The sequence below is a fragment of the Auxenochlorella protothecoides genome (assembly GCF_000733215.1).
Source record: "Auxenochlorella protothecoides strain 0710 unplaced genomic scaffold scaffold82, whole genome shotgun sequence".
NCBI lineage: Eukaryota > Viridiplantae > Chlorophyta > Trebouxiophyceae > Chlorellales > Chlorellaceae > Auxenochlorella > Auxenochlorella protothecoides.
The window spans coordinates 240,718-253,860 of record NW_011934215.1 but is presented as its reverse complement, the minus strand read 5'-3'; the positions used below and the strand labels follow the sequence as shown (position 1 = coordinate 253,860).

General features: G+C 68.3%; 5 protein-coding genes across 5 annotated transcripts in view; 2 read left to right on the top strand and 3 right to left on the bottom strand.

Moving 5' to 3' along the window:
• F751_6162 (Proteasome activator complex subunit 4) overlaps positions 1-5,256 on the bottom strand; it is a gene marked incomplete at both ends in the record, with an annotated part of 11,485 nt that extends 6,229 nt beyond the window's left edge. The window contains 13 exons of the mRNA XM_011399796.1: positions 224-358; positions 494-893; positions 1,044-1,226; positions 1,317-1,561; positions 1,816-1,921; positions 2,230-2,484; positions 2,774-2,829; positions 2,944-3,465; positions 3,722-3,896; positions 4,109-4,254; positions 4,561-4,793; positions 4,968-5,091; positions 5,193-5,256. Of these exons, the coding sequence (XP_011398098.1) occupies positions 224-358; positions 494-893; positions 1,044-1,226; positions 1,317-1,561; positions 1,816-1,921; positions 2,230-2,484; positions 2,774-2,829; positions 2,944-3,465; positions 3,722-3,896; positions 4,109-4,254; positions 4,561-4,793; positions 4,968-5,091; positions 5,193-5,256 (2,644 nt within the window). The remainder of the gene's footprint in view (positions 1-223; positions 359-493; positions 894-1,043; positions 1,227-1,316; positions 1,562-1,815; positions 1,922-2,229; positions 2,485-2,773; positions 2,830-2,943; positions 3,466-3,721; positions 3,897-4,108; positions 4,255-4,560; positions 4,794-4,967; positions 5,092-5,192) is intronic.
• A 442-nt stretch (positions 5,257-5,698) lies between these two features.
• On the top strand, positions 5,699-6,192 carry F751_6161 (Transcription initiation factor TFIID subunit 9; the record flags this gene model as incomplete). The annotated part of the gene is made up of 3 exons (XM_011399795.1): positions 5,699-5,761; positions 5,856-5,942; positions 6,049-6,192. The coding sequence occupies 3 exons, from the start codon at positions 5,699-5,701 to the stop codon at positions 6,190-6,192; spliced, it is 294 nt and encodes a 97-aa protein (XP_011398097.1).
• A 426-nt stretch (positions 6,193-6,618) lies between these two features.
• F751_6160 (Histone H2A) lies at positions 6,619-7,087 on the bottom strand (the record flags this gene model as incomplete). Its single annotated transcript, XM_011399794.1, has 2 exons — positions 6,619-6,875; positions 6,967-7,087. 2 exons carry the CDS (start codon positions 7,085-7,087, stop codon positions 6,619-6,621), a joined length of 378 nt encoding a protein of 125 aa, XP_011398096.1.
• A 231-nt stretch (positions 7,088-7,318) lies between these two features.
• Positions 7,319-7,690, top strand: F751_6159 (Histone H2B.5; the record flags this gene model as incomplete). The annotated part of the gene is made up of 1 exon (XM_011399793.1): positions 7,319-7,690. The coding sequence occupies one exon, from the start codon at positions 7,319-7,321 to the stop codon at positions 7,688-7,690; it is 372 nt and encodes a 123-aa protein (XP_011398095.1).
• Positions 7,691-7,829: 139 nt separating this feature from the next.
• On the bottom strand, positions 7,830-12,662 carry F751_6158 (hypothetical protein; the record flags this gene model as incomplete). Its single annotated transcript, XM_011399792.1, has 8 exons — positions 7,830-8,015; positions 8,142-8,448; positions 8,530-8,757; positions 9,120-9,836; positions 10,303-10,625; positions 10,866-10,958; positions 11,490-12,143; positions 12,288-12,662. 8 exons carry the CDS (start codon positions 12,660-12,662, stop codon positions 7,830-7,832), a joined length of 2,883 nt encoding a protein of 960 aa, XP_011398094.1.
• Between the last annotated feature and the right edge of the window lie 481 nt (positions 12,663-13,143).

Sequence of the window (13,143 nt, the reverse complement as noted above, 5' to 3'; positions counted from 1 at the left end):
GCGCGCTCCGCGCGCTCCATGGCCAGGATGCGGGTGCTGGAGTAGCCGTGCAGCGCGTGGTGCACCAGCAGCGCGGCGTAGTCGAGGCAGGGCGCCGGCACCTGGCGCAGCGTCGGCGCGGGGGCGGCGGCGGTGGCGGCGCCGCGGTAGGCCGCCTGCGACGCGCGCCAGCGCAGGCTCAGGAACGTCTTCTCGGCCACCAGCCAGCGCGGGCGGCGCCGACACCAGCGCCGGCGCGGGTCCCACAGCCCCGCGCCGGCGTACAGCCGCCCCGCCAGCGGCTTCTCCGACACCCACTTCTCGTCCGCCGCCCAGGAGGAGGCGTGGTCCAGCGAGTCCGAGTACTCCGCGCTCCCGGCTGCGGGGGGGTTGGGGGGGATGGGTGGCGCGGGATGGTCCCGGGGACGCCGCGGCCTGCCTGTACGCCATCGCCCACCCGGCGACGCATCGGTCCCATCCCGCCCCTTGCAAGGAACGACACTCCCGTCCGTACCCGCCATGAAGCTGTCGGCGACGGTGAGCAGGAGGTAGAGGGTGTCCGGATCGGCGGCGTCGGCGGCGCGCAGCGCGCGCAGCACGACGGCCGCGCCCTCCTCGCGCTCGCGCGCCGAGCCGACCGCGGCGCCCAGCTCCCCCACCAGGCTGACGGCCGGGGAGGCGGCCTCCCCCGCCGCCCCGGCCGCCTGCGCCGCGGCCAGCGGGGCCAGGCACACCGACACCCCCGCCAGGCAGCCCTGGAGCTGCCAGAGCAGGGCGCGCAGGGCCTCGCGCCCTCCGCGCGCGCCGGCCTCGGCCGTGCAGGCCGCCGCAAAGTCTCCCGCGTCCAGCATGGCGCCCAGGCGCGCCAGCGGCGCGGCCAGGTGCGCGTCCAGCACCTCCCGCGCCAGCGCCAGCTCCGCGGCGTCCGGCGCGTGCCAGCGCGGGCGCTCGCCGCCGCCGCCGCGCAGCTCCACGAAGGCCTCCAGCTCCACGCCGCTGCCGGGCAGGGCCAGGCGGCGGGGGGCGGGCGCGGGGTCGAACCCGCCCAGCGGGTAGGCCTGCACCAGGCCCAGGAGCAGGGAGGAGAGCAGTCCCTGCAGCGCCTCGGCCACAGGCAGCGCGGGCAGCGCGGCCAGCGCGCGCAGCGCGCCCAGCACCTCCACCTTCTGGGACACCGCCGCGCAGCCCGCGTACATGACCAGGCTGGAGGCAAGGTTGATGCGCCAGGCCAGCACCGCCTCCTGGGCCTTCGAGAGGCGCGGCGCGCCGGCGCGGCGGGGCGCGGCGGCCGCCGCCTCGGCGTCGGCGCGCAGCAGATGCAGCGTGGGCGCCAGCACCAGCTCCCCCGCCAGCCGCGGGTCGGCCCAGGCCACGGCGTTGCACAGCACCGCGGCCTCCACCATCACCGAGCTCAGCGTGGTCTCCAGCAGGAAGCGCCCCACGCGCTGGATGGCGTGCCGGCGCAGGCCAGGGGGCAGGCGGGAGAAGAGCAGCTCCATGAGCGGGCGGAACATCGAGTTGCCGTCAAGCAGGAAGGTCTCCTCTCCCTCCCCAGACCCCAGCCCCTCAGCTTGGTGCTCGTCTGGGTTGGGATGAGGGGTGGGTTGTGGTTGGGAGGGTTGTGGATGGATGGGAGAAGGGAGTTGCTGTGGCCACCCAGTGCACCACCATGGATCGCGCACTGCGGCATGCACTACCCTACCAGGCGTTCCATGTCGCAATCAATCGTCGGCGCACGACCAGTCAGGCACTCACACACAGCCGCCCCGGCCCCTCGCAGCAGCAGCGCTCTCACCCAGCCCCTGCAACCCTCCCTCCTGTCACCCTCCGACGCACCCCTGTGCTCAGGCGCGTCCAGGTTGGAGATGACGGCAAAGACGTGGGACAGCAGCTCCTCCACCCAGATCTCGGTCTCCAGCGGGAAGCCTGGGGTGGCCACCTCCTGGAAAGGGTGCATTGAGGGGGGGACTTGAGACCGGCATCAAATGTAGCCGGCAGTGGCGGTCGAGGAGTGCGGCAGCTCGGTCATGAAGCAGACCCTGTCGTCAAGACTGGGTTTGTTCTCCTCACACAGACACCTCCTCGCCATACCGGAAGCTGGGCCAGGGAGGAAAGCACGATGGCATAGAACCTGAAGACGGCGAGGCTCTTGGGCGGGTCGTTGGCGTCGATGCCCGGCACGGTGGCCATCAGCGCGGCGGCCAGTGACGCGCCGGCGGTGGCCCGCGCGGCGTCGGCGCCCCCTGGTACCTCACCATCCCCGTTCATGCCCACAGCGACCTCAACCCCGCCGCCGCCGTCCTCGGGAGGCAGGACCAGCCCGGCGACGAGCAGCGGGCGCACGCAGAGGCTCAGCGTCTGGATGGCGCTGGCCAGCACGCTGGTGCTGGTCACCGTCTCCAGCGCCGCCACAAAGTGCGCGTGCACGCCGGGCAGCACCGCGCGCGGCGACACCTCCGCCAGCAGGCCTAGGATGCGCGTGGCGCTGCGCCGAAGCTCCTTGTCCTGTTGGGTTTTGAGGTGTGTGTGTGTGTGGGGGGGGGGGGTTTCATGCAGGCTGGGCAGGACGTGCCTTGGTTTTCGGGCAAGGACTCGCCCCATGTGCGAGAGCCACAGCATCGCATGGAGAATCATGCTCGGGACGGTCAGCCAAGCTCCCGTAAGGCAGGCATTGGTCACCCGGAAGGAGGCCTTCCATCTGTCACTACCCCCCTCCCGATCCTCTTCTCCCTCACATGGTCCATTCCCCCATCCCTTCCCCCTCCCACCCCCCCAAACCAAATGTAAAGCCTACCTTGCTGAACTGGGCCTTGGAGGCCAGCCTCAGCAAAGCCCCCACAACCCGCTCGACTACCACGTCGGTGAGCGGCGCGCGGCGCCGCCCGCCCGGCGGCACTGGCAGCAGGTCGTCCTCGCCCGAACTGTCCGAACCCGAGGCCGGCACGTCGTCGTCGCTGGCCTCACTGGCCTCGCTGGCGTCGTCGCCGTCCACGCTGGCGTCCTCCTCCGCGGCTGCGCCGCCCGGGTCCACCTCCGCCTCCGCGTCCCCCGCTGGTGCGTCGGGCGGGGCGGAGGCGCCGCGCGGGCCACGTGCGCGCTCCGCGGTGCGCCGCGCGGCGTTGCTCTCGGCCAGCAGCCGCGCGCCGAAGGCGGAGGCCAGCGTCTTGAACAGGTGGGCCAGGCCCGAGTTCCAGCGCCCGCCGTTGGAGGGGTGGTAGTACTGCTCCAGCAGGCCCACCAGGCCCTCCAGGTGGGCCAGCGCGGAGTCGGCGCCGGGGGGGCCGCCACCGTGCCCCAGCATGTAGATGGCGGCGTGGGCGGCGCACTCGCTGCGGGAGGCCAGCTCGTTGGCGAACAGCACCTGACAGTGCTTGGGGCAGTCGAAGGAGAAGGGGGGGTCGGCGAAGGAGGTGCCCACGGGGACGCGGAAGGCCCACAGAAAATGGGTATACAGCTCGGGCAGGTGGCGGTGCCAGTCGATCAGGCCTGGAGGGGGGCGGTGGTGGTGTGCCTGGGTGAGAGGACTCGTCGGAGCCTGGGGCAATGAGAGGACGACGCCGCGTCCCAGACAGGCCCCTCACGCAAAGGACGAACCGGCAGCACAGGAAAAGCCCTCGGGGCGGACCACACCAAACGGTCCAGGCCACTTGGTGCCTGGTGCCGGACCTCCTCCACCCCCAGGCTTGGGATGCACCCCGCCATGTGAGCACACACGCCCGTCAGCCCCCCGACCGGCACCCACCGAAGGCGTCGTGGGAGGCTAGGCGCGCGAAGAGCGCGCCCCACAGCGCGTCCCAGTAGGAGCAGTGGGGCACGGCGCGCCAGAGAGCGACCCACTCCTCCGCCCAGGCGCCCCAGTCGCCGTCGCCGGCCTTGAGCGCCGTGGTCGGCAGCAGCATGGTCAGCCAGCCCAGGGCCTGGGGGGGGCATGGGTGTGGGTGTGGGGGGGTAAGCAATGGTGAGCGAGGCGGGGCAGATGGTCTGGGAGATGGGTGTGAGGCCTCGGCGCACGCCCAGCATGCGAGTCCAAGGCTTCTCGACCATGATAGTGCTTCCTGTCGGCTGCTCAACGCAGGCGTGCTCGTTCACCTTCCCAACCACCTCCCTCCCTCTCCCCCAAAACATTCACCTCAAAGCCATCGACACGCTGCACGTCCCGCAGCGCCGTCTTGAACTCATCCCAGATCTCGGCGGCCGCGCCCCGGGGGAAGTGGCGCCGCAGGCGGTGGATGAGGCGGGCCAGGGTCTGGCGCCGCGCCTCTGACAGCGCGCCCCCTGCGAAATGGAGGGAGGGGGGTTTGGGCATGCGTTTTGGGGGGGTGCAGGGATGTCGGGGCGCCAATGGTCAACATGGATGCCAAACCGGACCCAGCCTTGACCATGAGTGGCGCAGAAGCGCGTCGCTCGCCGGGCGAGACTGGTGGACTCAACACCTCTGTCGACAAGTACAGGTATGGCCTCCATGCCGTAACACAGAAGTAGCCCACCAAGCACCGCTTCAGTCTCTCGCGTCGTGCCCGCCTCAAACCCCCTCCTTGACCCATCCCCTAGTTCCAGCTCCGCCCCGTCGCCATGACCCACCCTCGTACTCCAGGTCGTCGCGCAGTACCGTGCGGCGCAGCATGAGGTACCAGGGGCGCCAGGGCACCTCGATGCTCAGCTTGCTGCGGTGCGTGCGCAGCAGCTGCTGCAGCTGCAGTGCCCACCGCGTCTGCACCATGAGGTCGCCCTCACCCTGCGCCACCATTTCCAGCTGGCAGTGTACCAGGTCGTGCAGGGAGGTGCTGTCGAGGTCAGCGCGTGCATGGTAGAGGCTGCCAGGTCGGGGAGGGAGGAGGGAGGGCATGAGAGAGGGGCGGCGGAGCAGGTATCGCTGTGATTATCAAGCCTGACTGCCCTGAGATCATCTCAGGGACTTCACCCCAGCCATGCGCCGCCCACAGTCGGCACCATCACAGCGCGCTCTCCTCCAAGTCATAGACACTCACGTCCTACAGAGGGCGATGTAGGGCTGGGTGGCCCGGAGGGCCTCGGCAGCAGGCAGGGTGCGGCTGTCGCGCTCCCACTGCGCCTTCAGCGCCGCCACCAGGGCAGCATACCGCGCTGGTTCCTCTGTGTCACGGTGGTACAGGTGGAGCATTATGGCGTGGGGCTCTGCAGGGGCAGGCTGGAATCTCTGTGCTGTAGCAACGTACCCCAAAACCCTCACGCACCTGTGGCGACACGCTCCGCCAGGTGCTGCGGGAGCCATTCGTTGTAGACGCTCTTTGATGGCATCCGATGGATATGCAGATTACTATATTCAGCCTGTGCGATCAATAATTCACCCGCAAAATGAGTCTTGTGCAGGCAGATGGAATGGAGTGATCGGGGGCACAGCGCACACGACGAGCGCAGCCACGGATGTCAAACTGCTACCCGATTGCCATGATGGCTGATTGGGATTAATGAAGTGCTCTGTGACTGTCTTTCTGTGTCCATGGTGGATGCATCAGTAAGATTGTTTGTTCCCCTTCGCGGTTGTTCTGCCAGCATGGCAGGGCGCGCGCGATGACTGGCTCGGAAAGCAACAATAGCTAAAGGAAGGCACGATCCCCGTCTCCGGTAATGCTTTGTTGCACATGATGGGTGATAATTTCGTGTTATAATCCTTTTTAGTCGATTCTTTTGTGCCGTAGTTCCTGTAGGCAAAGAGGAACACCTCAAGTGCCAGCGTGAAATGAGCACACCGGAGGAGCTGCCTCCTGATGGCGTCAAGATTATATCTCTCCTTCGGAGCATGGTGAGGTGAAGCGAGGGTCGCGTTCTGGTCGGTCCCTGACTCCGAAGGCCAAACCAGTACCGACGGACAAAAGCTTCTCCCCCCCACCCTTCAGGGTGTCACGGCATACGAGCCTCGTGTGATCCAGCAGCTGCTCGACTTCCAGTACCGGTACACTGCGGAGTGCCTGCAGGACGCCGAGGTACGGGGCAGTTGAATGTATGGGAGGCGTAGTGCGCCCCTTTTCAACCTTGCTGGTGAGTCCTGTTCGTCACTCAAGGTCCCCTTGTGCGCTCTCGATTACACAGGCCATTGCTGAGAGGTCGCTGGGACCGCGACCAGAGGTGACCATGCCACATGTAGTCTTGGCAACAGAGCTGGCATCTGCCCACACCTTCACCAACCCGCCGTCGCTGAAGGTACGTGGGAAAGGCATGCTGTTCATGACGTGAGCAGTCTGAGTGTCCGGCACACTACTATTGTTGAGGAAATCCTTATGCATTGCACAGGTCTTGCAACAGCTTGCCGCGGAGATCAATGCCCAAGCACTTCCAGAGATCAAACCACACTATGGCCTGCGCCTGCCCCCTGAGGGCGATTGCCTCCTGGCACCCAACTACCAGTTTGACCCCCGCACTCCCGCGATCTCCGAACACGCGCTGGACGGCGGCGCTGCACCGTTGAAACAAGAAGCTGCGAGCAGTGACCTAGGTGCTGTGCCTACCACATGAGGACCACACTGCTGTGCAATCTTGCTGCTTCCTTGTGACAACCCTTCACGATGACGTATTGATCTTGCTGTATACTTGGTACTTATTTTCCTATCCAAGGTGGTGGTGTCGAATAACACCAGTTATTTATCTTGAATAGAAGGTCGCCTACTCGTCCTTCTTCCCGGTCTTCTTGGGCAGGAGCACCGACTGGATATTGGGGAGCACACCGCCCTCGGCGATGGTCACGCCAGCGAGCAGCTTGGACAGCTCCTCGTCGTTGCGGACCGCCAGCTGGATGTGGCGGGGCACGATGCGGGTCTTCTTGTTGTCGCGAGCGGCGTTGCCGGCCAGCTCGAGCACCTCGGCTGCCAAATACTCCAGGACAGCTGCCAGGTACACGGGGGCGCCGGCACCGATTCGCTCTGTGAGTTGCATAGAGTCACGAGAGGATGGTCGACCGGCATTTTTGCAGATTTACTCTGAACAAAGACTCCCGAACAGCCATGCACTCACCAGCGTAGCGGCCGTTCTTCAGGTAGCGGGCGATACGCCCCACGGGGAACTGCAGCCCCGCCTTGGAGGACTTGCTCACAGCCTTGTTGCCGGAGGTCTTTCCCTTGCCGCGTCCAGACATGGTTGATAATATTATTATCTGTGCGGGATATTGGAGCGTGGTTTGCTCGAGTTGGGCGAACTTGATCTTGTAATAAAACTCTTCTGGAACATGTGCAGACCGGTCCGGGAGGCCAAGAATTAAGAAACTCCGGGGATAGGCACAACTCCGCACTCGGAAATACAAGATTGGAAGGAGAGGCATCCGATCAAATTACTATCCATAACCACTGTTTCCATCAACTGCTCCAAAATGGCTCCCGTCGCCAGCAAGAAGCCCGTGTCGGCCAAGAAGCCCGTCGCGGCGAAGAAGCCCGCGGGCGACAAGAAGAAGACCAGCAAGAAGAGCGTGGAGAGCTACAAGCTGTACATCTTCAAGGTCCTCAAGCAGGTCCACCCCGACACCGGCATTTCCTCCAAGGCCATCACCATCCTGAACTCGTTCATCGTGGACCAGTTCGACAAGATCGCTACCCAGGCCGCCCAGTTGTCCCGCGTGAACAAGAAGCCCACCTTGACCAGCCGCGAGATCCAGACCGCCGTGCGGCTGGTGCTACCTGGCGAGCTGGCCAAGCACGCCGTGTCCGAGGGCACCAAGGCCGTGACCAAGTTCACCTCCGCCTGAGCGCGCTCGGCGCCCAACCCTGACTCCCTGACCTCACATTACTGGTGTTACTCAACACCACCACATATGATCCGGAAAATGGAAGTACATGGGATGAGCTGTAGTACTGAACCGACAGCCCCTGCAGCGCTGCCCGGCGTTAGAGGCAGGGGACGTTCAGGCAGAGGCTCCCCCGGAGCGGCCCCAGCGCCCCCGCGCAGAGCACGCACCCAGAGGCCTCCCAGCGCGCGTAGCGTCGTTCGCACACGCAGCACTGCCACGTCCTGGAGGTTTCCAGCGGCAGCAGCGTGAGGGGGCAGCGCGCGACGACGACTGTGCTCCCGTCCTGTTTTGATGGAAAAATGAATTCGAGGTTGGGGCGAGGCAGGCGTTTCTACAGGGTGGAACCTGGGATCTCATGCGACGGGCATCCCCACACATGGACCATGCGCCATCCCCCAAAAAATCTGACCTTGAGCGTCTTGAGGGCGGTGGTGGCCCCCTCCATCCCTCCCGCCAGGGGCGCGGATGCGTCGAGCTCGTTGCGCTGTGGGACCGCCGCGGCCAGGCCCAGCAGCTCCTCGTCGACTCCGCTCTCGCCAGCGCTGGCCAGCACCCACGCCGCCACCCGGCCCAGCACCGCCTCAGTGGCCTCATCTTCGACAGGGCAGTTGGGTGTCGCGCCCCTCCCATCGCCCGCCAGCGCGGCCGTCAGCGTCCCGCGCGCGCGCCTGAGCAGGAGGTCCAGCTCCATGGCAGCCGCCCCGGCGCCAGGCTCCCTGCCGCTCAGCACGCGCAGCGCGGCCACGGCGCAGCGCAGCGCGGCGCCCTGGCCGTGCGCCTCCCCCGCGCCGGCGGACAGCCAGCTCAGCAGGCGCGCCGGGGGGTCCTCGCCATCGGTCTCGGTGGGCTGACGCAGCGCGCACAGCACGTCCCAGAGGGCGGAGGGCAAGGGCGTGACGCCTCCAGCGCCCGCGCCCTGAGCCACCCAGGCCCGCGCTGCCTGCTGCAGGCCCCGCTGGTCGGGGTCGGGGAGGCAATACAGCCGCACCACCGACTGGACCACCCTCTGGTGCACCTGGAGCTGCCTGCGGTTGTGATAAAGAGGAGGGCGGCATTTTGTGAGCAGGATGATGGAGGCTGCACGGCCGCGCCAAGAGGGGGCCCTAGAGTGCGACCCCTTTCATCGCCTCCAAGGTGTCTTGCCAGGGTCTCACCCCCACAACAATACACGAGCACAGGAGCCTGGACATGTGGCAGCACCCTTCTTAGGTGTCTCACCCCCTTTCTTTTCCCCGGAACTAGGTGCAATGTCCCCCCCCCCCTACCCACACACACACACGCACACGCACACACTCACTTGACGAGCTCTGTGGCGGGGTGACGGGCGTGACGCAGCGTGGCGATCAGCAGTCCGCTGCCCGAAGCGGCCACCCCCAGGCAGCCCCACCCCGCATCCTTGGCCCTGCCGGCGGGTGAGGGGGCGGGGGCTGGGGCCAGGGTCAACTCGTGGACTCCTCGCTCCACCCTCCAGGCGCACAGCTCCCCGCCCAGCCCGGCGGAGACCAGGAGGGGCAGGGCGCCGGGGTCCATCCCTCGATGGCCCCACGCAACCCCCGTCGCCAGGCGGTGCCCATGCGCGGCTGCGGGGCAGCCTACGGTGTCGCGCACTGTGCTCGCTCGCAGGTCCTCAACAGCATCGTCCCCAGGCCCCTGCACGGCGCCCTGGCTCCCACACGCGACCGCTTCCCTGAGCGGCGCTGCCCACACGTGCAGCCTCCCATCGGCCTTGCCGGCCGCGACGCAGCCGGCCGCCGCGGCCAGGCAGGTGACGGGGCTCAGGTCGGGGGGCAGGACGCAGCGCTGCGCAAGCAGGCCGCCGTCGCCGTCCAGGGTCAGCAGCCTCACGCGCCCGCATGACATGCCCGCCGCCAGGGTCTGCGATGACCCGGGTCCCGCCGCGCCATGGGCCCCCTCCCCGCCGCGCGGCAGGAAGGCCAGTGCCGTGACCCAGGAGGCGCCGAGGGCCAGGCCGCGGACGAGGCGCAGCGAGGCGCCGGCCTCGCCTGGGCAAGCGGCTGCGGTGGCGTCCAGGCTCGGCCCACGCTCCGACGGCCGCGCTTTCCAGAGCCACACCCGGCCGCCGCGCGCGCCCACGGCCAGCCAGCTGTGGAAGCGGGGGGTGTCCGGGAAGGCGCTAGCGGCGGCGCCCCCAGCCGGCCCGGGGGAGAAGGCCGTGCACAGGCAGGCGCGCGCGTCGGCGCCCGCCCGCCACGCCTCCGCCGACACCCCCGGCCCGCACCACACGCCCCTGGCCGCCTTGCGCCCCGGGGTCGCGCCGACATGGCCCCCCGAGGCGCCGATCCCAGGCTGCAAGGGGAGGGAAGGGTGCAAGGGGGAGGGCCGCTGAGAGGCATCGACGGACCCCTTGCTTCCTCAAACCAGGCACCTGCTCAAAGGCCGGTTGCATGCAACCCCCTCACCATCCCTCTCCACATTGCCACCTCCAGCCCACATCGGACAGGTCGTCGTCCCACGCTTCCCGGTCCAGCCGCCGCGCGCGGCGGCTGCCGGCGCTCGCGCCCTCGTCGGCGCCGCTCCCCGGCGTCCCCTCCCGCTCCCTCCTGCCAGACTCCCAGCCGGCGTCGCGCATTGCCAGCGCGGGCCCCTCCCCCGCCCAAGCGCCCTCGCTGGCAGGACTCTTGGCGCCGCCGCCGGGCACGGGCCCCTCCAGCACTCCCAGCCCCGCCTCCAGCGTCCCATCCACTCTGTCCCACCCCCGGCGCAGGCGGTTGAGCCACACGGAGGCGAAGAGCCCGGCGTCGTAGCCCAGCTGCTGCAGCAGGCGCGGGAAGGCGGTCGCAAACTCGGCGGTGACTCGGCCGGCGAGCCGCACGTCGGCGGCCCTCAGGTGCTCCCGCCTCGAGGCGTAGGAGGGTCGCTGCGACGCGGGCAGCTGCGTGTGAGTGAGGGGAGCAGGTGAAGGGAGGTGCATGGGTTGTGGGCGCAGGAAGAGTACGTATGCGGTCGGCCCGCCTGCCTCTCCGAGCAAGTCGCGTTGCAAGCGAGTGGGTAGCGGGATGTTCGCAGCCGGATCCTCCTGCGCTGAGCGTCGCCACACATGAATCTTTGCCCATCCTGGCCATTCAGGCCCCTTCACCCTCCTCGGCCTCCCACACCCAAGACCACCACAAACCTCTTTACGCAGGGCAAGGAAGCGCCGCACGGCGGCCACGATGATGGAGCGGCGCGCCGCCAGGACGCCGGAGCTCACATTCACGGCCGGCAGCTGCCTCCAGGTGAAGCCCGCGGGGACGACGTAGTCGCCCGGGGTCGCGGGTGAGGGCGGGGCGGCGCCAATCCCGCGCCCGGCCGCGCCGGCGCTGCGGCCTCTGCGCGCCGCCGCCCGGCGGCCGCGCGGCCCGCCCGCCTCGCTGTCCAGGCTGCTGGTGGAGGGGGAGGGGCTGGGGGGCCCTCCATCGGAGCTGGGGGACGAGGGGGGGTCTTCGCCTGACGAGGAGGAGGCCTCCGCCTCGTAAGTCCTGTGCGAACCCCGCCCGCCGCGAACCCTGGACCGGGCCCCCCCCTGGGGTGCAGTGGATTCCTGGGGGCTCCCGTCCACGCTGGCAGCGGTGGAGACACCGCCGCCATCCCCGCCGCCCTCCTCCGGCCCACCCTCCACCCCTGCCCTCCTGGGCCGGTCCCGGACCCGGTCCCAGGCCAGGCGCAGCGCTCGGCGCAGCTCCAGCGCCAGCGCCGCGCGCGTCAGCCCAGCGTGGCCCAGCGCCGTGCCGTGCGTGTCTGCCAGGCGGGCCAGCACGCCGTTGAGCAGCCCCAGGTCGGCGCCCTTGAGGTGGGAGGAAGGGGTGGGGTACCGCGGCCGCTCGGGCGCAGGGAGCTCGCCGCGCTGGGCGAGGAAAGCGCGCACGGCCGCGTCCAGCAGCGCGGCCCGGGCCTCCTTGGCCGGCAGGCCTGGCGCGGCCGCCGCTGCGGCGGCCAGCAGCGCCGCGCTCGCCGCCGATGGCGGCACGAGTGGGCCGCCTCGAGAGGGTCCCTGCGCCGCCCCGGCGGTCCTGCTCTCCGGCGATTTGGCGCCGGCCGCGCCCTCGTCGCTGCCGGCGGCCCTGGAGGGGTGGGGCGCCTTGCGAGGCCGCTTGGCGGCAGGCACGCCGGGTTTTGCGTCCGGACTCGGGTCTGTGCCGGCCTCGGGCCTAGCCCCGCCCCTCAAGCGCAGCACCTCGACCTCCTGGTCGCCGGCCCCCGGCGAGTTCCCCGCTGCTGGGGGGCCACCCCCGTGTGCTGCAGAACGCTGGCCTGGCGCGGACTGAGAGTCCACAAGACCCCCCTGCAGAGGGCGCCACTCCTGCTCCGTGTCGGGGGCCACCCGCTGCGAGGCCTCCACGATGTCGCCGGTCAGGTCCCTGCAGTCACTCCACTCGCTGGTATGGTGTACGGGTGGGAAGAACACCTTGACCTGGGGCGGTTGGGGGTGCTTGTTTTGTGGTCCCACGGCATATTAGTTGAGTGGGAGAAGTATTCAGCAGCGCAAGGTCCCAGGCAGGGAGTCCGATGCCCCGGCCAGGCATTTGGCAGCTCCCTGCCACGCCTTCCAAATCACCTGGTGGTCGCAGGTGACGACGCAGAGTGCGCAGCCGCCCTGCGGTGCCAGACCCCTACCCGACCACGCCACGCTGCGCACGCTGGGGCTCCGCGCCAGGGCGGGCCATTGCGAGGCATAGGCCTGTGCGCGGATGGCCGCCAGGTCCTGGGCCAGGGTGCCCGGGGGGGCATGCGGCCCCTGGTCCAGGGACCACTCCCCTGGCTGGATGGGGGAGGTGTAGGCGCGGGGGCCGTCCAGGGCCCCTGGGTGCAGCAGGCTCACGCTGGAGCCCTGGGCGCAGGCCAGCACGTTGTCCTCGGACCATGCCACGGCCGAGGCAAACTCCGGTGCGGAGAAGAGCCCCTGGGAGTCCACGAAGCGGCCGGGACCCATCCTGGGAGAAGGTCACGGGCTGGCGAGGGGGGCCGGCCACCTGTTGCAAGCCCAAGCCGGACTAAACATATTGCAAATGATACTCTTACAGTGAGTTTCTGTTCTGCAAGAACATTCTCTACAGCTCGAGCTGCCTCACCGTTGTCGCGTTCCGGTGTCGAGATCGAGCGCGCGCTGGGGTTTGGCAAGGACAGGAGGGGGTAATCGATCGAAATTTTCCTCCGTGCTGGTACTCTTGTAGATATTAAAGGACTTCCCTCTAAACAAGGAAACCGAGAGGGTATGTGAGTCTGGTGCGGCATTGGGGTCCAAGTCTACCTCAACAGGAGACTCGCAAGCAAGGCATGGTGATGTAAGGTGTAATCCATGCTGTCCAGGACAGCTTTACCCCTGTCTGAGCTAGAACATTCTAAACTATACAATCATAGCAGGAGTGTCCTGAGCTAGTAAGAATTTGCCAGGGCTCTGTGACTGTATAGGT